General features: G+C 45.3%; 1 protein-coding gene across 1 annotated transcript in view; it reads right to left on the bottom strand.

Moving 5' to 3' along the window:
* Positions 1 to 24734, bottom strand: part of LOC139764278 (inactive dipeptidyl peptidase 10-like) — a 288411-nt gene that overhangs the window by 12973 nt on the left and 250704 nt on the right. The window contains 10 exon segments of the mRNA XM_071690763.1: positions 779 to 989; positions 2702 to 2862; positions 3615 to 3734; positions 9923 to 10065; positions 11760 to 11936; positions 13816 to 13987; positions 17320 to 17549; positions 19595 to 19718; positions 22147 to 22262; positions 23238 to 23458. Of these exon segments, the coding sequence (XP_071546864.1) occupies positions 779 to 989; positions 2702 to 2862; positions 3615 to 3734; positions 9923 to 10065; positions 11760 to 11936; positions 13816 to 13987; positions 17320 to 17549; positions 19595 to 19718; positions 22147 to 22262; positions 23238 to 23458 (1675 nt within the window).

Below are 24734 nucleotides of genomic sequence, written 5' to 3'. Positions count from 1 at the left end.
CCTGAACAATTGCTCATTCATGAATTGACCTAAAATACAATTGAGCAGTTAAAATATCTCTTTTTTTTGTCTCACAGAAGCTGGGGGCCTTTTCTTGAACTAACCCAAGCTTAATACTCTACTTGGAGTTCACTTGAGAATGAGTAAAACCTTCTACGTATCTACCATATACTACCCCTTACTCAAGTCTACCTGACAAATATGTCCCGTTTTAAAAGGATGTGATTTTTATGAATATATGTGAAGAATGTGACTTTAGAACACGATGGTGCCTCTTTTCCATGACTTACCTGACCCTTTTCATGAGTTTTCCTGAAGAAGATGCCCCTTATCCATGAATCTATCCAAAGAATGTGCCCTTTCTGTGGGTTTATCTGAGGAAAATGCCTTTTCATAAGTCTGCTAATAAATGAAGCCTTCGAGAAGATACACTTTCTCGTGAGTCTGCCTTAAGAACTCTTTGTTTACAGAAGGTTTACAGAAGGATAATGCCCTGTTTCATCAAGTTACCAGAAGGAAATGACATCTTCATGAGTTTACTTGAGGAATCTGCTCCTTATCTATGAGTTTACCTGGAGAATAAGAGATTCGCATGAGTTTACCCTAAGAATAAGCCCCTTATGTATGAGTTCCTAAAGGAATTACCTGCAGTATACTTCCTTATCTATGAGTTTACCTTAAGAAAACGGACGTTTTTGAGTTTACCGAAGGGACACCCCACGCCCTCTTTACCCCCCTAAGTCTACACGGGAAATTAAACTCTCCACCGTGGGTTTACCTGAAGAGGATGCCCTTTCTCGTGAGCGCCCTGGAGAACTTGAGGGTATGGTCGTAATGGACATCAGAGTCGGCGGAGCCATGAACTAGGATGATGGTTCTGTTCTTGAAACTTGATGTCCTCAACAGGAGAGAACTCTCCTCATAGCCTCGGTAGTTGCCTCCCGGAACCACTCTTGCTGTTCCCATGTACTTCTCGCTGTAGTAAGACGCTGTCCAAAGAGAGACGAGAGTGAGAGAGAGTTGTGTGCACACACGCACAAGCGCTGCGGAGATGAAGCGAGTCTGTCTTTCTGAGATTAGTGTGTTGAGGGAGTACGGCTTTAAGAAATGCTGTGGATAATGTAAGTGAAAGGTACACGAATTTAGGAAGTGCTGTGGAGGGGATAGGTGTTCAATACATTGCCCTATGGGAGTACATGGGATGAACAGACCCCCAGAAGACCCGATGATTCACGACGAGTTTATCTACAGTCTTCAACTGTGGCAGAAACCAGATAGCCTCACACGAGCCATCTCCTCAACCACCTTTCCCTCCGGCTCAACTACCGGCTGAGGAAAAATGGAACTGGAAGAGATTAGGTGTTGTTTGGAAAAGAGATACTGCCATGGGTATTATTCAAGATGATACTGACGGAAAATGCTACGTGCTTCAAATAGACGTAGTCTCACTGTGACTGGAGTCTTCAAAAGCGTAAATTTACACTGTATTAATTCTTATCAGTTCAGAACTAAATGCTGATAAAAAAACACCACTGAAACATTTGTCTACCCTTTGATTTGATGATATTGATAGTCTTTGAATCTACTTCATTTGTTGATAGTTTATTTCAATGTTTTACAATTGTAAAGCTGTAACATCTTTTGCCTACGTTGCCTTTGCATCATATTGCTTGCCACTTCACTGTGAGGTGACTGGCTGGGCAAGCAGATGGGGTAGTAAAGGTTTAAGAAAGCTGGTCCGGTTACCACTGAGGTTAAGGGAGTCTGTCATCTCCAGTGGGGGTTAACAGCATCTTCACTAGTGGAGTTAACAGAACAGGGCTGGGAAGTTCTTAACCAGCAGCTAACAATGAACCTAAACACAAAACTGCATCATTTGAGTCCAGACATCTTCAAGTATGCTATCCAAGGAAGTCATTAGGAATACTACAAAGGGATCGAAAATGTAATAGACTGTAACTAAAGGATACAGTGGGGATGTGTGTGGTGAAAATACAGTAGCCCAAGTAATGGATCGAGAATAATAGAACACCCGTTCAGAATACAGTAGTCTGTATAGCTTAAGACGTGGGCCGGTATAATCGATGTATGAGTCGGTTTGAACAAGATATGAATATAAAATACGATATTCTGTAGCCTTAGAGGTGGGTCGGCATTAGTAAAACGCCAGTACAGAATACAACAGTCTGTGTTACAAGAGATGTGCCAGCATTAACAAGCCACCCATGCAAGATACAGCAGTCTGTGATACAGTAGATGGATCAGTAATATCAATCCACCAGTAATACAGTAGATGGGTCAGCATTACAAAGCCAGCAATACAGAATACAGCAGTCTTTGTTACAGGAGATGAGTCAGCATTACTAAGCTAGCAATACATAATACAGCAGTCTGTGTTACAGTAGATGACTCAGCATTACCAAGCCACCAATACGGAATACAGCAGTCTGTGTTACAGGAGATGGGTCAGCATTACCAAGACAGCATTACAGGCTACAGTGGACTTACAGTAGAGGGACCAGTCAGGGAGATGGGTCAGCTTACCAAGCCAGCATTACAGGCTACAGCAGTCTATGTTACAGGAGATGGGTCAGCATTACCAAGGCAGCATTACAGACTACAGTAGACTTACAGTAGAGGGACCAGTCAGGGAGATGGGTCAGCATTACCAAGGCAGCGTTACAGGCTACAGTGGACTTACAGTAGAGGGACCAGTCAGTGATGGGGTTGACGACAGCGACGCAGGTGAGGACATGGTCATCATCTTCAGCTAGTAGTCTGGCGGTGTTGTAGCCACTGTGGCCCCAGCCGAACGCCGCCACGCGCGACCTATCCATGAACTCCAGCTTCTCCAGGAGTGACCTGGAACGTCAGGGGCGCACCGGTTACTGGAATCGGATGTCACAAATGGCCTATGTGACCCGAAGATATATAGGTACCTAACAGGCCATCTGTCTATCTACTTTTCAACCTCAGTTTACTGTGATGTCTCTATGTCTAATGAGCGTGATCATTATATTTACCCTACATGTTTCATTATGATAATCATTATCTGATTTAATGGGTTAGAGAAGTAGATAGAATCCTCCACTCCAGCACTGTGGAGGGGGGACACGACCAAATGTATCTTCACTACACTATGTACAGTAACCGTATCTTCACTACACTATGTACAGTAACCGTATCTTCACTACACTATGTACAGTAACCGTATCTTCACTACACCCTCGACCAAGGCCAGGGTGGTGAAGGTACTGAATGTTAGGAGGGAAAGTAGAGAAGTGATAAGTGTAAGTAAGAGAGTAAGTAGAGAAATAATAAGTATAAGTAAGAGAGTCAGCAGAAGCAGTAGGCTCTCCAAGTTATGGAGGGAAACGTGAATATTTGAGAGAGGGATGTAAGAAGCTACACTATATCGAGAATAGCTAGGATATCATTACTGTAGTAGATGACGGATGGAGGAAGAAGAAGAAGAAGAAGAAGAAGAAGAAGAAGAAGAAGAAGAAGAAGAAGAAGAAGAAGAAGAAGAAGAAGAAGAAGAAGAGGAGGAAGAGGAGGAGGAGGAGGAGGAGGAGGAGGAGGAGGAGGAGGAGGAGGAGGAGGACGAGCCTTACTTGGTAACAGCCAGGTGGTCGTGGACCTCCACTTCGCCCAGCCTCCACGCTGGCTTGTACATGAGGCCCAGATCTTGACCCGCTGCTCCTCGAACGTCCACCTCCAACGCCACCCAGGACCTGCAGGCGGGATGACGTCCACTTAGCATAGAGAAACACGAACACACACACACACACACACACACACACACACACACACACACACACACACACACACACACACACACACACACACACACATAAGGGGATATAAGAGGAGTGAAGGATTAATTCCTAATAAACCATTGATCTTCCAGATCTCAAACAGGTACATAAGATAATGGAAAAATAAAGAGAGAATTTGAGATACGAAAGTCGTTCATATACACGAAGATTGATGATTCAAGTTAGTTCTCAGTATATGGCGTTATATCTACCTTATATTTACGTAAAAATGACTACTACACATATATTTGTATGATTATACGATCAGCCATTAGAATTCACTCCTAAAGTGATTATGTAGGATGGCGATGAAGAGGACGATTGCTGTTGTATGGACACTTAGCACGACGGTACGATCCTTCATCACTACGGATCGACCCTTGAACACGAAGGTACGACCATAGAACACGTCGGTACGACCCTTGAACACGAAGGTACGACCATAGAAAACGTCGGTACGACCCTTGAACACGACGGTATGACCCTTGAACACGATGGTAGGGCCCTTGAACACGACGGCTCGACCCTTGAGAACCTTACGTAATAGCACCTGGTGTGATGGCATTAACTTTAACTTAAACCTCAAAAGATCTTATCAGAGACCAAACCATCAAACCCAAGATTCGGATCATGGTATTCAAGGGTCATAGAGTCGTGATGCCGCAACGTCGTGTTGAAGAGGTTCAGGTCCTTCATTGAAGCTATCGGAAACGATACTTTAGGAAGGAAGAGTTTTAATGGTTGACCGTATCTTAAACTTATACATGACTAAATGAATCATACAAGGGATACTGTGATTATGTATGCTTACTTTGTATTCAAGTGTGGCTTATACAGACCCTAGAAGAGGTTTAAGAGGCCTTTTATTGTAGGGATGGTCTATATAACATGGTTTGCTTCCAAGAGGAAGGACAGTTTTGGTTTTGAGACGAACTAAATATAGACGAGCAAGGATCGGAGTTACCTCAAGACACTTTTTCCCTTTGGACTCAACGTAAACAAGAAAACTGAAGGTTTCGAATATTGGAAAGGTTTCATGTATTGGAGGGATCTCGTTTGTTTTGATTTATCCCTGCCTGTTTTCTATCATAAATATGGAAATTACAAGAACATCTGGGATGAAAAAATAGGGAAAAATCTAAGTGTATATAATCATTACATTTATTACTTGGGATGTATTTAGGAAATCAGTGATGGATTGCGCAAAAGATGCTTGTGGCATGAGAAGAGTGGGAGGTGGGTTGATTAGAAAGGGTAGTGAGTGGTGGGATGAAGAAGTAAGAGTATTAGTGAAAGAGAAGAGAGAGGCATTTGGACGATTTTTGCAGGGAAAAAATGAAATTGAGTGGGAGACGTATAAAAGAAAGAGACAGGAGGTCAAGAGAAAGGTGCAAGAGGTGAAAAAAAGGGCAAATGAGAGTTGGGGTGAGAGAGTATCATTAAATTTAGGGAGAATAAAAAGATGTTCTGGAAGGAGGTAAATAAAGTGCGTAAGACAAGGGAGCAAATGGGAACTTCAGTGAAGGGCGCAAATGGGGAGGTGATAACAAGTAGTGGTGATGTGAGAAGGAGATGGAGTGAGTATTTTGAAGGTTTGTTGAATGTGTTTGATGATAGAGTGGCAGATATAGGGTGTTTTGGTCGAGGTGGTGTGCAAAGTGCGAGGGTTAGGGAAAATGAGTTGGTAAACAGAGAAGAGGTAGTAAAAGCTTTGCGGAAGATGAAAGCCGGCAAGGCAGCAGGTTTGGATGGTATTGCAGTGGAATTTATTAAAAAAGGGGGGTGACTGTATTGTTGACTGGTTGGTAAGGTTATTTAATGTGTGTATGACTCATGGTGAGGTGCCTGAGGATTGGCGGAATGCGTGCATCGTGCCATTGTACAAAGGCAAAGGGGATAAGAGTGAGTGCTCAAATTACAGAGGTATAAGTTTGTTGAGTATTCCTGGCAAATTATATGGGAGGGTATTGATTGAGAGGGTGAAGGCATGTACAGAGCATCAGATTGGGGAAGAGCAGTGTGGTTTCAGAGGTGGTAGAGGATGTGTGGATCAGGTGTTTGCTTTGAAGAATGTATGTGAGAAATACTTAGAAAAGCAAATGGATTTGTATGTAGCATTTATGGATCTGGAGAAGGCATATGATAGAGTTGATAGAGATGCTCTGTGGAAGGTATTAAGAATATATGGTGTGGGAAGCAAGTTGTTAGAAGCAGTGAAAAGTTTTTATCGAGGATGTAAGGCATGTGTACGTGTAGGAAGAGAGGAAAGTGATTGGTTCTCAGTGAATGTAGGTTTGCGGCAGGGGTGTGTGATGTCTCCATGGTTGTTTAATTTGTTTATGGATGGGGTTGTTAGGGAGGTGAATGCAAGAGTTTTGGAAAGAGGGGCAAGTATGAAGTCTGTTGGGGATGAGAGAGCTTGGGAAGTGAGTCAGTTGTTGTTCGCTGATGATACAGCGCTGGTGGCTGATTCATGTGAGAAACTGCAGAAGCTGGTGACTGAGTTTGGTAAAGTGTGTGAAAGAAGAAAGTTAAGAGTAAATGTGAATAAGAGCAAGGTTATTAGGTACAGTAGGGTTGAGGGTCAATTCAATTGGAAGGTGAGTTTGAATGGAGAAAAACTGGAGGAAGTGAAGTGTTTTAGATATCTGGGAGTGGATCTGGCAGCGGATGGAACCATGGAAGCGGAAGTGGATCATAGGGTGGGGGAGGGGGCGAAAATTCTGGGAGCCTTGAAGAATGTGTGGAAGTCGAGAACATTATCTCGGAAAGCAAAAATGGGTATGTTTGAAGGAATAGTGGTTCCAACAATGTTGTATGGTTGCGAGGCGTGGACTATGGATAGAGTTGTGCGCAGGAGGATGGATGTGCTGGAAATGAGATGTTTGAGGACAATGTGTGGTGTGAGGTGGTTTGATCGAGTAAGTAACGTAAGGGTAAGAGAGATGTGTGGAAATAAAAAGAGCGTGGTTGAGAGAGCAGAAGAGGGTGTTTTGAAATGGTTTGGTCACATGAAGAGAATGAGTGAGGAAAGATTGACCAAGAGGATATACGTGTCGGAGGTGGAGGGAACGAGGAGAAGAGGGAGACGAAATTGGAGGTGGAAAGATGGAGTGAAAAAGATTTTGTGATCGGGGCCTGAACATGCAGGAGGGTGAAAGGAGGGCAAAGAATAGAGTGAATTGGAGCGATGTGGTATACCGGGGTTGACGTGCTGTCAGTGGATTGAATCAAGGCATGTGTATGGGGGTGGGTTGGGCCATTTCTTTCGTCTGTTTCCTTGCGCTACCTCGCAAACGCGGGAGACAGCGACAAAAAAAAAAAAAAATTACTTAGCTCGATCGTAGTACCTTTGTAAGCTCGTTAGATACAGTTTCCTTGTTTCTGATGATGCCAGATCTTCCATGTTGGCTCCACTGTCTCTTGCTCTCCCTACTGGGCCTTTGTTTATGTAATGAGTGTATTGGTAACAGACCTAGGATATATTTACTCTCGATTTTTTCTTCAACAAATTCCACCAGGTTCAAATTCTGCTCATGTGGAGATTATTTTGTTGTTATGTCTTTTTGGTCTTCCTCTGATTAGTTGACTTTACCTGACTGTATTCACCAAGGTGTCATAATGCTTCCATTGCTTCTCTGTCAGTGTCTGATATCATTATCATTGATAAACTCAAGGCTGTTATCATCCCTTGTTGCATCCTCGCCGGAGCATCTTCAGACTTGACACAGTTTCCTAAGACACTGAATCATATGTCAGAAACTCTAACATCCATCTTCTTATCTTACCTTCAATATTTCCTTCACTACTTTAGTAATCAATTGTGGTTTTCCTCGTCAAACACCCAGAGAAAGTTGAGGCAAACTGTCCATTCTCTGTTCGTGTGTTATAAGAGTCTCATTGTGGTGAAAAGATGGCTGAGTCTGCATGGATTTCCCTTTCCTGGTGTAAGCCACTATTGGCCTTCATACATACATATAGTTCTCGAGGATCAGACGTTCTTGATATAAGAAGTTATATTCTGCTTTTGAAAGTATTTAATGATATATAGATGGCAGATATCCCTGGGGATAGGGGAGAAAGAATACTTCCCACGTATTCCCTGCGTGTCGTAGAAGGCGACTAAAAGTGGAGGGAGCGGGAGGCTGGATATCCTCCCCTCTCGTTTTTTTTTTTTTATTTTCCAAAAGAAGGAACAGAGAAGGGGGCCAGGTGAAGATATTCCCTTAAAGGCTCAGTCCTCTGTTCTTAACGCTACCTCGCTAACGCGGGAAATGGCGAATAGTATGAAAGAAAGAAAGAAAGAATAAGTGGCAAAATGATAATTGGTCTTGACAGTCATAGTATCAACTCAGATCCCTCAATACATATGGGTGATACAGATGTCATTTTTCGTGGCTCTGGCATTGTGTTGTCATCCAGGTTTTGTTTCACTATTATTCTGTCTTAGATTTTCTGTATTTTATAGGAAAATGAGTTTTGATAATCTTTCCTAAATCACTTGATAAAGATTAGAACATTTTTTCTTCTCTGGAAATGTAGGTTTTCTGTTCAGTATGTCAGATCACTTCGTGCTGGTATTTCAGTTTTCCATGTCGGTTCATTTTATCTTATCAACATTTTTTCGTATTATTTCGTTCACCTGGTAACTCCCACATTTTCCACTGAATATCAAAGTGATTCAGTCAGTTTCCATTACATACAGGAGTCGTAGTGCTGTTAGGTCTCTCCTGTTTGATATATTCCTTTTCGTTTCCTTGGACATGCCTTACTTTGAGTGAGAGTTTTGCTCTGTGGACAACATATGCCATCGACTCTTACTATTCAGCTACTAATTTCTGGTAGACATTGCTGTACTTAGACATCACGAGACATTTCAACACTTTGTCACTCCTTCTTATAATTTCTATTTATTCTTCATGATCTATCTCATCTGTTTTCTGTTATTTTGATTTTCTTTAGTTGACCAAATCAATTTTTTTTACATTTTTCATTGTCCTAAGTACACGATTATTGTGTTTATTTTCTTGTTTCAGTGACCGCTTGTTTGAGTTGAAGTGATTCGTAGTTATCAAGTAGTTATTTGGAGCCTTTTTATGTAATCTACGAAGTTTGATTTATTTATAATTTTTGGAATTCTCGTTGTTTGTTACGTAAAGTACTTTTATCAGTCATTATCTGCTGGCCGGGTAGAAGGTGACCATTCTCACACAGGGAGAGCATGAGGGAGGGCGAGTATGACGAGAGTGTGGGGGAGAGTGTGAGTGAGAGAGAGTGAGGGAGAGTGTGGGGGAGAGTGTGAGTGAGAGAGAGTGAGGGAGAGTGTGGGGGAGAGTGTAAGTGAGCGAGTGTGAGGGAGAGTGTGGGGGAGAGTGTGAGTGAGAGAGTGTGAGAGTGTGATGGGGAGAGTGTGAGTGAGAGAGTGTGAGAGGTGGGGGGAGAGTGTAAGTGAGAGAGTGTGAGAGTGTGGGGGAGAGTGTGAGTGAGAGTGTGAGAGTGTGGGGGAGAGTGTAAGTGAGAGAGTGTGAGGGAGAGTGTGGGGGAGAGTGTGAGTGAGAGAGTGTGAGAGTGTGGGGGAGAGTGTGAGCGAGAGAGTGTGAGGGAGAGTGTGGGGGAGAGTGTGAGTGAGAGAGTGTGAGAGTGTGGGGGAGAGTGTGAACGAGAGTGTGAGGGAGAGTGTGGGGGAGAGTGTGAGTGAGAGAGTGTGAGAGTGTGGGGGAGAGTGTAAGTGAGAGAGTGTGAGGGGGAGTGTAGGTGAGAATATGAGAAGTCGAAGAAAAAGTGTTAGGGACAATGTGAGGAGACGAGAGGGAGAGAGTGTAAAGTGAGAGTGACTTGAGAGAGCGAAGAATGTCAAGTTGAGGCAAAAGTAGAGAGTTGAGCAAGACGTTCTGTGAGGCAGTGAATCTCTGATTCATTTACGAGACGACACGTGAAGCATAGGGTGGAGTGGCTAGGGTTCACTTAGGGAACATGGGAGATGAGGTGTTTGTGTGTGTGTGTGTGAGGAAGGGTTCAGTTAAGGAACATGAGAAATGAGGTGTGTGTGTGTGTGTGTGTGTGTGTGTGTGTGTGTGTGTGTGTGTGAGGAGCAGAAGACCTACTTGTTGGACGCGAGGTAGGTAGTCCAGTCGACACCCCATTTGTGGTTGACGTGTTGCTGTCCTGGGACGCCACCGACCCTCACCACCACAGGGTGGATGAAGGCCTCCTCCTCCGTGAACTCCGGTGGAATGCTCAACCGCACCTGCCCACAGGGTAACCAGGTCATTAGGCTGTTCTGGGAAGGCGAGCCCCGGGCAAGGTAACCCACACGATAAGTTCTGCACATCACAAAAGTTACCAGAGTGGTCCTAGATTCCTCCTTCCCTCTGCGTACTTACAAAAGTTTTAGAATATGATCTAATAGCCTTGTTGCCTCCTCCTCCTCCTCCTCCTTTATGTGATATAGGAAATATATATTCCAAAGATTTAGTTGAAATATAGCATTAGCTTGAGTGATGTATATGATTTATATTCTACCTGAATGACTCACAACAAACTGTAGAAGTTATCTGAGTGACTGGTAAACTGTAGAACATAGGAACACTTGAACAAGCTGTAGAACATGAGGAACACTTGAACAAGCTGTAGAACATAAGAAACACTTGAACAAGCTGTAGAATTTACCAGAGTGACCAAAGATTGTAGTTACCTAGCTGACTAACTGTAGAATTTACCTGAAATTCTAACACAAGAGGATTTGACCTGTGACTTACAAACTGTTAAAATGATTTCTGTGATTAATAAGTTGGAGAACTCATTTGAAAGATAAGGATCTGATTAGCTATTAAATCACACGATCTACCTAAGTAACAAGCAAAGTGTAGAACTTATCCGAGCGATAACAATGGTGAGATTACCACACTGGCAAAGTGTTTGATATTTCTAAATAATGATAAATGAAATAAAGTGTATTTTGTGAGGGATAAGTAAGGTTGGTACATATAGTGACGAAGCTCAAAATTTATTTTAGATATGAAATATGTGGAATCCATATGTCCAACAGAATGAATTAACTTGTGAGATAAGAAAGTAATAATATCTTACATGAATGATGAGAAATGTACAAATTGACTTTACCTCAACGACCAGCAAAGTCAGGAGCCAATCTGGGCGATTAACACATTTAGAAACGTTCCTGAGCGACCATACAAAGCAGGGCTTACTTGGTCGACCAAACAGGAGAGAACCTACCTGGACGACCACACAGGAGAGGACCTACCTGGGCGACCACACAGGAGAGGACCTACCTGGTCGACCAAACAGGAGAGAACCTACCTGGACGACCACACAGGAGAGGACCTACCTGGGCGACCAAACAGGAGAGAACCTACCTGGACGACCACACAGGAGAGGACCTACCTGGGCGACCACGCAGGAGAGGACCACCCTGGACGACCAAACAGGAGAGGACCTACCTGGGCGACCAAACAGGAGAGGACCTACGTGGGCGACCACACAGGAGAGGACCTACCTGGGCGACCAAACAGGAGAGGACCTACCTGGGCGACCAAACAGGAGAGGACCTACCTGGGCGACCACACAGGAGAGAACCTACCTGGGCGACCACACAGGAGAGGACCTACCTGGGCGACCAAACAGGAGAGGACCTATCTGGGCGACAACACGGGGAAGACCTACCTGGGCGACCACACAGGAGAGGACCTATCTGGGCGACAACACGGGGAAGACCTACCTGGGCGACCACACAGGAGAGGACCTATCTGGGCGACCACACAGGAGAGGACCACCCTGGACGACCACACAGGAGAGGACCTATCTGGGCGACAACACGGGGAAGACCTACCTGGGCGACCACACAGGAGAGGACCACCCTGGACGACCACAGCAGTAGAACAAGACCTACCTGGTCGACCGGAAGGGTAGAACACGACCCACCTGGGCGATGAAGCCATCGTCCAGCTTGACTCTGTACTCCTTGCGTTGCGGCCAAGCCATCTGGGAGCTGAGCTGTTGGAGGTCTGTGTTGTTGTGGATGTACAAGAGAACTTCTTCCTCCACTATGGAGTAGACGAGCGTGTGGGGAACACCAGGTCCCTCACAATGCAGCACCACCTGCGTCAGAAGAAACAGTCACCATCTGTCAGCAGCCTCACAGATGGTAGCCAGGTATTGTACAGAGCAGTAGGTAATGTGGGGTTAGTGGAACCAGGTATTGTACAGAGCAGTAGATGATGTGAGGTTAGTGGAACCAGGTATTGTACAGACGAGTAGATAATGAGGTTAGTGGAACCAGGTACTGTACAGAGGAGTAGATGATGTGGGGTTAGTGGAACCAGGTATTGTACAGAGCAGTAGATAATGAGGTTAGTGGAACCAGGTACTGTACAGAGGAGTAGATGATGTGGGGTTAGTGGAACCAGGTATTGTACAGAGCAGTAGATAATGAGGTTAGTGGAACCAGGTACTGTACAGAGCAGTAGATAATGTGGGGTTAGTGGAACCAGGTATTGTACAGAGCAGTAGATGATGTGAGGTTAGTGGAACCAGGTATTGTACAGAGGAGTAGATAATGTGGGGTTAGTGGAACCAGGTACTGTACAGAGGAGTAGATGATGTGGGGTTAGTGGAACCAGGTATTGTACAGAGCAGTAGGTAATGTGAGGTTAGTGGAAAGACATGTTTACATGAAAGCCAGTCATTTCCTGGGGCTAACTATGGTATTTGTGAAGGAACTTGCTATGTTTCATGCAAGTCTTCGCTACAACCTATCGAAGGAGCTTCATGATCCAGACAAAACAGGGAGGACGTTAGAGTCTACCATTTACAAAATAAAAGAAAATAAAAGTTTTGGTGTTTTAGGACGTGTGTGTGTGTGTGTGTGTGTGTGTGTGTGTGTGTGTGTGTGTGGACCAAAACTATAGATTCTGAAATCATTGTACTGTTGTCATGTTAGAAATATGAGCACAAAAGTGTATCGTTATGGCAAAACACTTGTCCATCAACATTTTTTTTCTTCTTGTGTCGACGGAGAGTGACGGAGAGTGACGTAGAGTAACGGAGAGTAACGGAGAGTGACGGAGAGTGACGGAAAGTGACACAGGGTGACACAGAGTGACGGAGAGTGACACAGAGTGACAGAGTGACGGAGAGGGAAGAAATCAACATGTAAACTACATTGGATCTCTCCAGCTGCTGGCGTCCTGACGCGTACACTTAGCTTTTAATCTTGAATCCGGGGCGGAGGAATGTGTACAATTCATCAAGTGATTAAACACAGTCTTTCTACAAGACTGATAAACAAAGTCATTCATTCGCGAGTGTTTTTAGCATTAGTGAACGATCGTTATAACGAAGTCTTTGTAGTAACCAATCCTAGGCTTATGGTCGTCTTCTAAATCACTTGATGAATGTTATAACCACCACAACACAGATGTAGGATTATAACACTGTGTGCACCTCTCTGGGGTCTGTCTACGCTACGACTAATCCACTATAAGAACACGTTTCTGACACACTTAGTAAAGCTTTCTGGGGGGGTTTGACTACGCCATGACCTGTCCACCACAAACACACGTCTCTACCACACTTAGTGGAGCAGATCTCTGGGGTATGGTTATGCCACGACCAGCTCACCACAAGAACACTTCTCTACCACATTTTTGGAGCTCTCTGGGGGTCTGGCTACACCGAAACAAGCCCCCTTACAGGAACGCGTCCCCACCACACTGAGTGCATCTCTCTGGGGGTCTGGCTACACCAAGACAAGCCCCCCTTACAGGGACGCGTCCCCACCACACTGAGTGCAGCTCTCTGGGGGTCTGGCTACACCTAGACAAGCCCCCCTTACAGGGACGCGTCCCCACCACACTGAGTGCAGCTCTCTGGGGGTCTGACTTAGACCATCATAGACCCAGTTCCAGCCTCCGATACACTACAGTAATACTGTCAACACGATCCTCCACCTTCCCCCCAGAGAGGGTCAATGACCTACCTCGTTGAAGTTGTCTGGGCCCATGTAGGGCGTGAAGTGCCTGCAGGCGGGGCTGGAGTAGTTTAAATGGCACGTGAGGCATTCTTGCTGGCGAGGCACGGCGGACTGCACGTCCGTCACGCGCCACAGATGCCTCTCACCAACCTCTGCCTCAGTGTTGGCCACGTAGTACCTGGTGATGGCACGAGATCTTAGTGACGACCTGGTGGTGGTGTAGTGGTAGTTGTGGTGGTTGGGTTGTTAGGGTGGGTGGTAGTTGTGGTGGTTGGGTTGTTAGGGTGGGTGGTAGATGTGGTGGTTGTGGTGGTTGGGTTGTTAAGGTGGGTGGTAGTGGTAGCTGTGGTGGTTGGGTTGTTAAGGTGGGTGGTAGTTGTGGTAGTTGGGTTGTTAGGGTGGATGGTGTAGTGGTAGTTGTGGTGGTTGGGTTGTTAAGGTGGGTGGTAGTTGTGGTGGTTGGGTTGTTAGGGTGGGTGGTAGTTGTGGTGGTTGGGTTGTTAGGGTGGGTGGTAGTTGTGGTGGTTGGGTTGTTAGGGTGGGTGGTAGTTGTGGTGGTTGGGTTGTTAGGGTGGGTGGTAGTTGTGGTAGTTGTCGTGTTGATAGTGGTAGTAATACTAGCAGTGTAGCCTGAAAATTGTGGTAGTAGTTGGTATGGACCTGGTATCTCTGGTTATGATAGTCATGACTATAGTGTCCATAGTTGTGGTAGTGAGTGGGATCCTGGTAGTTGTGGTAGTGAGTGGGATCCTGGTAGGTGTGGTAGTGAGTGGGATCCTGGTAGTTGTGGTAGAGAGTGGGATCCTGGTAGTTGTGGTAGTGAGTGGGATCCTGGTAGTTGTGGTAGTGAGTGGGATCCTGGTAGGTGTGGTAGTGAGTGGGATCCTGGTAGTTGTGGTAGTGAGTGGGATCCTGGTAGGTGTGGTAGTGAGTGGGATCCTGGTAGTTGTGGTAGTGAGTGGGATCCTGGTAGGTGTGGTAGTGAGTGGAATCCTGGTAGTTGTGGTAGTGAGTGGGATCCCTGGTAGTTGTGGTAGTGAGTGGGATCCTGGTAGTTGTGGTAGTGAGTGGGATCCTGGTAGTTGTGGTAGTGAGTGGGATCCTGGTAGGTGTGGTAGTGAGTGGGATCCTGGTAGTTGTGGTAGTGAGTGGGATCCCTGGTAGTTGTGGTAGTGAGTGGGATCCCTGGTAGTTGTGGTAGTGAGTGAGATCCTGGTAGTTGTGGTAGTGAGTGGGATCCTGGTAGTTGTGGTAGTTGTGGTAGTGAGTGGGATCCTGGTAGTTGTGGTAGTGAGTGGGATCCCTGGTAGTTGTGGTAGTGAGTGGGATCCTAGTAGTTGTGGTAGTGAGTGGGATCCTGGTAGTTGTGGTAGGTATGGTGTTCAGTTGTGGTAGTGAGTGGGATCCTGGTAGTTGTGGTAGTGAGTGGGATCCCCTGGTAGGCTGTTGGTAGTGAGTGGGATCCCTGGTAGTTGTGGTAGTGAGTGGGATCCCTGGTAGTTGTGGTAGTGAGTGGGATCCTGGTAGTTGTGGTAGTATGGTGTTCAGTTGTGGTAGTGAGTGGGATCCCTGGTAGTTGTGGTAGTGAGTGGGATCCCTGTAGTTGTGGTAGTGAGTGGGATCTGGTAGTTGTGGTAGTGAGTGGGATCCTGGTAGTTGTGGTAGTATGTGTAGTTCAAGTTGTGGTAGTGAGTGGGATCGTGGTAGTTGTGGTAGTGAGTGGGATCCCGGTAGTTGTGGGATTCCGGTAGTTGTGGTAGTGAGTGGATCCTGGTAGTTGTGGTAGTGAGTGGGATCCTGGTATTTGTGGTAGTGAGTGGGATCCTGGTAGTTGTGGAAGTGAGTGGGATCCTGGTAGTTATGGTAGTGAGTGGGATCCCTGGTAGTTGTGGTAGCTGAGGGGATCCTTGGTAGTTGTAGGTGGGTAGTGAGTGGGATCCTGGTAGTTGTGGTAGTGAGTGGGGATCCTGGTAGTTGTGGTAGGGAGTGGGTCTGGTAGTTGTGGTAGTGAGTGGGATCCCTGGTAGTTATGGTAGTGAGTGGGATCCTGGTAGTTGTGGTAGCTGAGTGGGATCCTGGTAGTTGTGGTTAGTGAGTGGATCCTGTGTAGTTGATGTAGTGAGTGGGATCCTGGTAGTTGTGGTAGTGAGTGGGATCCTGGTAGTTGTGGTAGTGAGTGGGATCCTGGTAGTTGTGGTAGTGAGTGGGATCCTGGTAGTTGTGGTAGTGAGTGGGATCCGTGTAGTTCAGGGGTGGTAGTGAGTGGGATCCTGGTAGTTGTGGTAGTGAGTGGGATCCTGGTAGTTGTGGTAGTGAGTGGGATCCTGGTAGTTGTGGTAGTGAGTGGGATCCTGGTAGTTGTGGTAGTGAGTGGGATCCTGGTAGTTGTGGTAGTGAGTGGGATCCTGGTAGTTGTGGTAGTGAGTGGGATCCTGGTAGTTGTGGTAGTGAGTGGGATCCTGGTAGTTGTGGTAGTGAGTGGATCTGTAGTTGTGGTAGTGAGTGGGATCCCTGGTAGTTGTGGTAGTGAGTGGGATCCTGGTAGTTGTGGTAGTGAGTGGGATCCTGGTAGTTGTGGTAGTGAGTGGGATCCCTGGTAGTTGTGGTAGTGAGTGGGATCCCTGGTAGTTGTGGTAGTGAGTGGGATCCTGGTAGTTGTGGTAGTGAGTGGGATCCTGGTAGTTGTGGTAGTGAGTGGGATCCCTGGTAGTTGTGGTAGTGAGTGGGATCCCTGGTAGTTGTGGTAGTGAGTGGGATCCCTGGTAGTTGTGGTAGTGAGTGGGATCCTGGTAGTTGTGGTAGTGAGTGGGATCCTGGTAGTTGTGGTAGTGAGTGGGATCCCTGGTAGTTGTGGTACTGAGTGGGATCCTGGTAGTTGTGGTAGTGAGTGGGATCCCTGGTAGTTGTGGTAGTGAGTGGGATCCTGGTAGTTGTGGTAGGTATGGTGTTCAGTTGTGGTAGTGAGTGGGATCCCTGGTAGTTGTGGTAGTGAGTGGGATCCTGGTAGTTGTGGTAGTGAGTGGGATCCTGGTAGTTGTGGTAGTGAGTGGGATCCCTGGTAGTTGTGGTAGTGAGTGGGATCCCTGGTAGTTGTGGTAGTGAGTGGGATCCTGGTAGTTGTGGTAGGTATGGTGTTCAGTTGTGGTAGTGAGTGGGATCCTGGTAGTTGTGGTAGGTATGGTGTTCAGTTGTGGTAGTGAGTGGGATCCTGGTAGTTGTGGTAGTGAGTGGGATCGTGGTAGTTGTGGTAGTGAGTGGGATCGTGGTAGTTGTGGTAGGTATGGTACTCCAAGCTGAGGTCCATGTCATAATGGTCGAACTAATCCTTGGATTTTCTTCGATAATATCAACCATAAACACAAGAGTGTGAATAATCAAAGTGAATTATACATAATTGATAACACTAGAATGATTGAGGACATGAAAAATATAACAGTTAACCTCTGGGGTGACCCAGGACGTGGGCGTGACCCCACCGTGACCTGTGACCTGACCCCCTAAAACACTCACACGTAATGATTATCGATGTCCCAGGCCAAGATGGAGAAGACAGTGTATGGGCCGAAGGTGAGAGGAATATTGTGCCTGGCGTCTGTGTTGCCCTGGTGGATGTGTGGGTACGTACCCAGGGTCCCGTCCACCAAGGGCGCTACACTCACGAAGGCTGTACCGTTCTTGGCGAAGATGGGGATCTTCTCCACCGTCGTCCACCTCCTCGGGCTGCTCTCCTCCACATACAGCTGTGGAGAAGGCGCGGACTGGTCAGGATACACGGGCGTGGCTGATCTAGTAACACTGGGGGAGTGTTGAAGGGTAGGTACAGCTGATCTGGTAACACTGGGGGAGTGTTGAAGGGTAGGTACAGCTGATCTAGTAACACTGGGGGAGTGTTGAAGGGTAGGTACAGCTGATCTGGTAACACTGGGGGAGTGCTGAAGGGTAGGTACAGCTGATCTGGTAACACTGGGGAAGTGTTGAAGGGTAGGTACAGCTGATCTGGTAACACTGGGGGAGTGTTGAAGGGTAGGTACAGTTGCTCTGGTAACACTGGGGGAGTGTTGAAGGGTAGGTACAGCTGATCTGGTAACACTGGTGGAGTGTTGAAGGGTAGGTACAGCTGATCTGGTAACACTGGGGGAGTGCTGGAGGGTAGGTACAGCTGATCTGGTAAAACTGGGGGAGTGTTGAAGGGTAGGTACAGCTGATCTGGTAACACTGGGGGACAACTGAAGGTAGCATAGCGTACTTAGAAACATTGTGTGAGTGGCGAAGGGAAACAGTGAGAAGATGGCTAAAAGCAGATACAAATTGTCTAGTTTAGTGATGTATATTGTCTAGTTTGATAATGTATATTGTCTGGTCTAATGATATATATTATCTGGTCTAATAATGTATATTGTCTGGTCTAATAATGTATATTGTCTGGTCTGATAATGTATATTGTCTGGTCTAATAATGTATATTGTCTGGTCTGATAATGTATATTGTCTGGTCTAATAATGTATATTGTCTGGTCTAATAATATATATTATCTGGTCTAATAATGTATATTGTCTGGTCTAATAATGTATATTGTCTGGTCTAATAATGTATATTGTCTGGTCTAATAATGTATATTGTCTGGTCTAATAATGTATATTGTCTGGTCTGATAATGTTTATTGTCTGGTTTGATAATGTATATTGTCTTCTCTAATAATGTATATTATCTGGATTAATAATGTATATTGTCTTCTCTAATAATGTATATTATCTGGTCTAATAATGTATATTGTCTGGTCTAATAATATATATTGTCTGGTCTAATAATGTATATTATCTGGTCTAATAATGTATATTGTCTGGTCTAATGATATATATTGTCTGGTCTAATAATGTATATTGTCTGGTCTAATAATATATATTGTCTGGTCTAATAATGTATATTGTCTGGTCTGATAATGTATATTGTCTGGTCTAATAATGTATATTGTCTGGTCTAATAATGTATATTGTCCTCTCTAATAATGTATATTATCTGGTCTAATAATGTATATTGTCTGGTCTAATAATGTATATTGTCTGGTCTGATAATGTATATTGTCTGGTCTAATAATGTATATTGTCTGGTCTAATAATGTATATTGTCTGGTCTAATAATGTATATTATCTGGTCTAATAATGTATATTGTCAGGTCTAATAATGTATATTGTCTGGTCTGATAATGTATATTGTCTAGTCTAATAATCTAAATTTGGTCCCATATTGTGAGATTTATCTGTACTTATGATTACCATGAGCCATATAATTACCCAGTACTCTGACCCAAACCAACTGGTGATATATCATCAAATAATTCGTAATTATCATAACTTCATCACAACTGTGATATAATTCGTAATTATCATAACATCATCACAACTGTGATATAATTCGTAATTATCATAACATCATCACAACTCTGATATAAAAAAAAGGAAGAGTTCACATATAAGATATATATAGAGTTCACACATAGGATATATATATATATATATATATATATATATAGAGTTCACATATAGGATATATATAGAGTCTACATATAGGATATATATATAGAGTTCACATATAGGATATATATAGAGTCTACATATAGGATATATGTATAGAGTTCACATATAGGATATATATATAGAGTTCACATATAGGATATATACAGAGTTCACATATAGGATATATATAGAGTGCCTCTTTGTGAGAGCGCTACGTCCTCATACCACACTCACACAGCAGCACCACTGACCAAGGTAGTTCCCTCCCTCACCTCATCACAGAACCAGAGAGGTGCTCTGCAAGCTGTTACCACACTGACATTTTGGGCTCGGTTCCTCCACACGACAGCCACGGCGTCCTCGTCAAACCAGCCCACGTCCGTGAAGTAGTGGTCCCTGTGGACGAGATGGGACCACGTCACTTCCTCTATCCTACGGACGTGTACACGTCCAAGATGGGAACGCTCAGTTTACTATATACATCCAGGATGGCAACTCTTAGTTTACTCGATTGTCATATATACATCCAAACTGGAACCCTTTGTGACTCGACTGTTGTATATATATACAAGATGCCAATCCTCTAGTTTGACTTAACTCTTACATATACATCCAAGATGACAACTCCCATTTACTTGACTGTCATGTAACTTATGATAAAACAATAAACAAAATATATAACTTCATGTTCACAGGAATCTTGATCAATCTCAGAGACAAAACGTTTAAGTTTGTGTCATTTTCTGTTTCTCTTCATCTTAATCATAGGTGGGTTGTAGGTAAGGTGTAGTGATTGGTAGGGTCAGTTACAACTACACTACTGTATACTCCTACAACAGCCCCCTTCCGATACAACACTACCCCTGTTGTGATGTACTTGTGGAACATGAACTTAGATATTCCTCTTACACTTTAGCTACAACAGTAAGGATGTCTGCATTGCCTATGTCATCCGTGTGTTTAAACTTAGTTAACTTAAACATGTCTAACCTGAAAACACTAAACACCGAATTATGATAACTTGTTAACTATACAGAAGGCGTCTACACACGTCGGCAAGTTCGACCTTACAAAGAATACTAAGTTTTTATGGCTTTTAATCTATTTAAGTTTTTCTAAGTTGCTTCCCTAAGTACGTATGTAAATTCCATTTATATAGTGAGAATCATTTGAGTCCCGTAAGTCTGATATGCCATTTGGCGAATCAGGTATATCTCTATTGTCCTTACTTAACCAATCAGTAAATTATCAGTCAGCCACATTGACTGCAGGACTGAAATACGTCATATAAAGTTATCAATCAGTTATATGCAATATGTAGAGCCATCGAGTGATGTTGAATCTACAACTCTCACTATCTAAGACTAACTACGTTCTACTTTACAACATCTTCAACTGTCCCAGCTACAAGCCCAGACCCAGCGCAAGTTGAGCCTAACTAACTACCACTACGATAAGATCTACCAACAACGGGGCTTGGGAGAGGTAGATGTGCCTCTGAGGGTGGCAGAGGTGGGGAGGTGATGGGAAGGGATGGCATCAGGGGAGACCAGAGGGGCTTGGGGTGGTTGGAGGGAAGGGTTAAACTCGAGGACACTAACAACAGACAAACATATGGCCATTATACACCCCTGTAACATCTCACGTATGGTAACGCAGGTAACATCTCACGTATGGTAACGCAGGTAACATCTGACGTATGGTAACGTAGGTCTACTACACACTACGATCCACCACGACTCAAACTACGACAGGAGGCAGCGCGAAAGACTGGCGAGGGAAGCTCCCGCTGGAACAGGTGAGGTCTTCGCCTCCTGGAGGTAGTGAGGATGCGACAGCTTCAAGAGGAAGCTGGATGCATCGCAAGTCTCTGTAGGGGAACACTTCATCCATTGTGGTCCCGTGTGTGTGTGTGTGTGTGTGTGTGTGTGTGTGTGTGTGTGTGTGTGTGTGTGTGTGTGTGTGTGTGTGTGTGTGTTCCCTTATTCTCTGGCCCAACGTAGAGCTCCCTTTCTTCTCTTGTTATCATTCTCTTCCTCCAGTGTGGCATTAGATCCTCATCCATTGAACGGATTCGCCTCTAAACTCTGGCACGCTCCATACCGCATTTATGCCCACAAAACATCGCACGAAATCTATAAGTGAAAACAACAGTTGTGACTCGGAAAATTGTACTAAAATGAAGGGAGAAAATTGCTTCAGGAGGGACCTGAAACACCTGAAACTCAAAGAACTCTGGACACTCTTAGATCCCCCAGACGACTGAAGGATCATGTGTGTTGCTGGTTGCAGAAGTTGTGTGACCTGCACAACCACAACACATCACAACCTTCTTGATAACAGGGGTTATTGGGCGTTACAACCAGGTGATAAAACCACCTCTAGGGAGATCGCGACCACCGGAACAGGTCATATTTTCTTTCTCCATAACTCTAGAGGTTGTAGAATGTGACCCTAACAGAGGAGGTGGCCACTACATCAGATCACAACCCATCCTCAGAGTAGACGTTGCTGGTTGTGACAGCAACAAGAGGTTACAACCCCTCCTTAGCAACAGAGGTTGCTTGATGTGACACCTACAACAAGTTACAACCCCACCCTAACAGGAGAGGTTGCTATATGTGACCACTACAACACATAACAACCCTCCTAAACAGCAGACATTTGTGAATGTGACCACTACAACAGTCTACAACCCTTCCCAAACAGCTAGATATCACTACCACAACAGGTTACAACCCTCCCCTACGAGCTGAGGTTGCTGGGCGCAGACGACCACAACACATCACAACAACAAGACAGGTGGACTGGGAAGGGAACAAACCACACGCCCACTGACTGGTCTTTGACTCTTGTGGGCGGCTTGAGGTCCATGGGCGTGGCCGAGGATTGCCCCACCTCCACAACCCACAGCGTCGCCACCGGATTCGCTGTGTCCACCTGCAAGGATGAAGAAAACGTGGGGTCATACAGGGGAAGGAGATGAAGAAAACGTGGGGTCATACAGGGAAGGAGATGAAGAAAACGTGGGGTCATACAGGGAAGGAGATGAAGAAAACGTGGGGTCATACAGTGGAAGGAGATGAAGAAAACGTGGGGTCATACAGGGAAGGAGATGAAGAAAACGTGGGGTCATACAAGGGAAGGAGATGAAGAAAACGTGGGGTCATACAGGGAAGGAGATGAAGAAAACGTGGGGTCATACAGGGAAGGAGATTGGGCACCGCACTTGACCCCGTGTGTCAGTGGGCACCACACTTGACCCCGTGTGTCAGTGGGCACCACACTTCACTGTTATATAATTCAAGGAAGATAATAAGATAAGATAACGAGATAATTAGCTTAAAGATACGGAAATACAGAGAACTGGAATAAAGAAATATATATATATTTCTACTGGGGTAATTAGTAATGACTAGTTAGTCTTATTTGTCTAAAATGAACTTGATTGTAAGTTTAACTCGTCCTAAACATGTTAAGTGTATATATGTACGTATAGAGTAGCATTACTTACCTGGTCTTAACATATACTGATATCAATTAACAAAGGTTAGATTTAGTTAAGTTAACCTGTGGAAGATTTTGATAATAGTTCAAGTTAGATTTTGATCAAAACTGCCAAGCTAATGTAGTTTGCTGAACCTCATATTGTATCACATGAGGCAATTTATATCACTCATTTTTGTCATAATACTCACAACTTACTCACTATACATTACCATCGTCGACCATACACATTCTCTCTCTCTCTCTCTCTCTCTCTCTCTCTCTCTCTCTCTCTCTCTCTCTCTCTCTCTCTCTCTCTCTCTCTCTCTCTCTCTCTCTCTCTCTCTCTCCCTCCCTCCCTCTCCCTACCTCCCTCCCTCTCTCCCTCTCTCACCCTCTCCCTCCCTCCCCCTCCCTCTCGCTACTCACCTTGGGGTACCTGATGGAGTTGATGGAGGCGTATTTCTCGATATAGACTGGGATCTTGGCCTCCTGTACGCTAGAGTCATTGAAGGTTGCGTAACACAGACGCGTTCCTTCCCTGCTGGCCCACACAGCTGACACTGAGTTCAAGACGTACTCTGTGGTGTAGTGGACAACACTGACGTTAGCTGTGGCTGTAGCTGAGGGAGGTGGGGGGGTGAGCATGGCTACGGACCAAGGGGTTTAGCTGTGGCTGTAGCTGAGGGGTTAGTAAGGCTACGGACCAAGGGGTTTAGCTGTGGCTGTAGCCTGAGGTGTTGGCAAGGCTACGGACCAGAGAGTTTAGCTGTGGCTGTAGCTGAGGGAGGGGGATGAGCATGGCTACAGGCCAAGGGGTTTAGCTGTGGCTGTAGCTGAGGGGTTAGTAAGGCTACGGACCAAGGGGTTTAGCTGTGGCTGTCGCTGGGGGGTTAGCAAGGCTACGGGCCAAGGGGTTTAGCTGTGATTGTAGCTGAGGGGTTGGCATGGCTACGGACCAAGGGGTTTAGCTCTGACTGTAGCTGAGGGGTTAGCATGGCTAGGGACCAAAGGTTAGCTGTGGCTACAGCTGAGGGGTTAGTATGGCTACGGACCAAGGGTTAGCTGGGGTGATCAAGGCTACGAACAAGGGGGTTAGTTGTGTCTGTAGCTGAGGGGTTAGCAAGGCTACGGACCAAAGGTTAGCTGTGGCTATAGCTGAGGGGTTAGGAAGGATACCATCAAGAGGTTAGCTGGGGTTAAGGCCAAAAGGTTAGCTAAGGCTACAGCTGAGGGGTTAACAAGGCTACGTCCCAGGGGTTAGCTGAGGGTACTGTTGAGGGGTTAGTAAAACTATGAGCAAGAGGTTAGCTGAAGCTACAGCTAAGGGGTTTACAGGGCTGGGTTTCTAAGAGTTAGCTGAGATTAGGACTCAGAGGTTAGCTGAGGGTACAGCTGAGGAGTTAACAATGCTATGGCCCAGACGTTAGCTGAGGCTATAGCTGAGGGGTTAACAAGGTTTCGACTCAGACGTTAGCTGAGGCTAGAGCTGAGGGGTTAAGCGGGCTAGGGCTCAGAGATTAGCTGAGGCCAGAGCTGAGAGGAATGGTGCTGAGATCCGAGTGAAAGTAACTGAGAGGAGAAAACAGCGACTAGTGAGGTGAAGACAAGGGCTAGTGGGGTGCAGACAATGGCTAGTGAGATGAAGACAATGACTAGTGGGGTGAAGACAATAGCTAATGGGGTGAAGACAATGGCTAGTGGGGTGAAGACAATGGCTAGTGGGGTGAAGACAATGGCTAGTGGGGTGAAGACAATGGCTTGTGAGGTGAAGACAATGGCTAGTGGAATGAAGATATGGAAGTGGGGTGAAGACAATGACTAGTGGGGTGAAGACAATGGCTAGTGGAATGAAGATATGGAAGTGGGGTGAAGACAATGACTAGTGGGGTGAAGACAATGGCTAGTGGGGTGAAGACAATGACT

The sequence above is a fragment of the Panulirus ornatus genome, chromosome 49 (genome assembly GCF_036320965.1).
Source record: "Panulirus ornatus isolate Po-2019 chromosome 49, ASM3632096v1, whole genome shotgun sequence".
NCBI lineage: Eukaryota > Metazoa > Arthropoda > Malacostraca > Decapoda > Palinuridae > Panulirus > Panulirus ornatus.
This window is presented reverse-complemented; position numbering and strand designations above follow the sequence as displayed.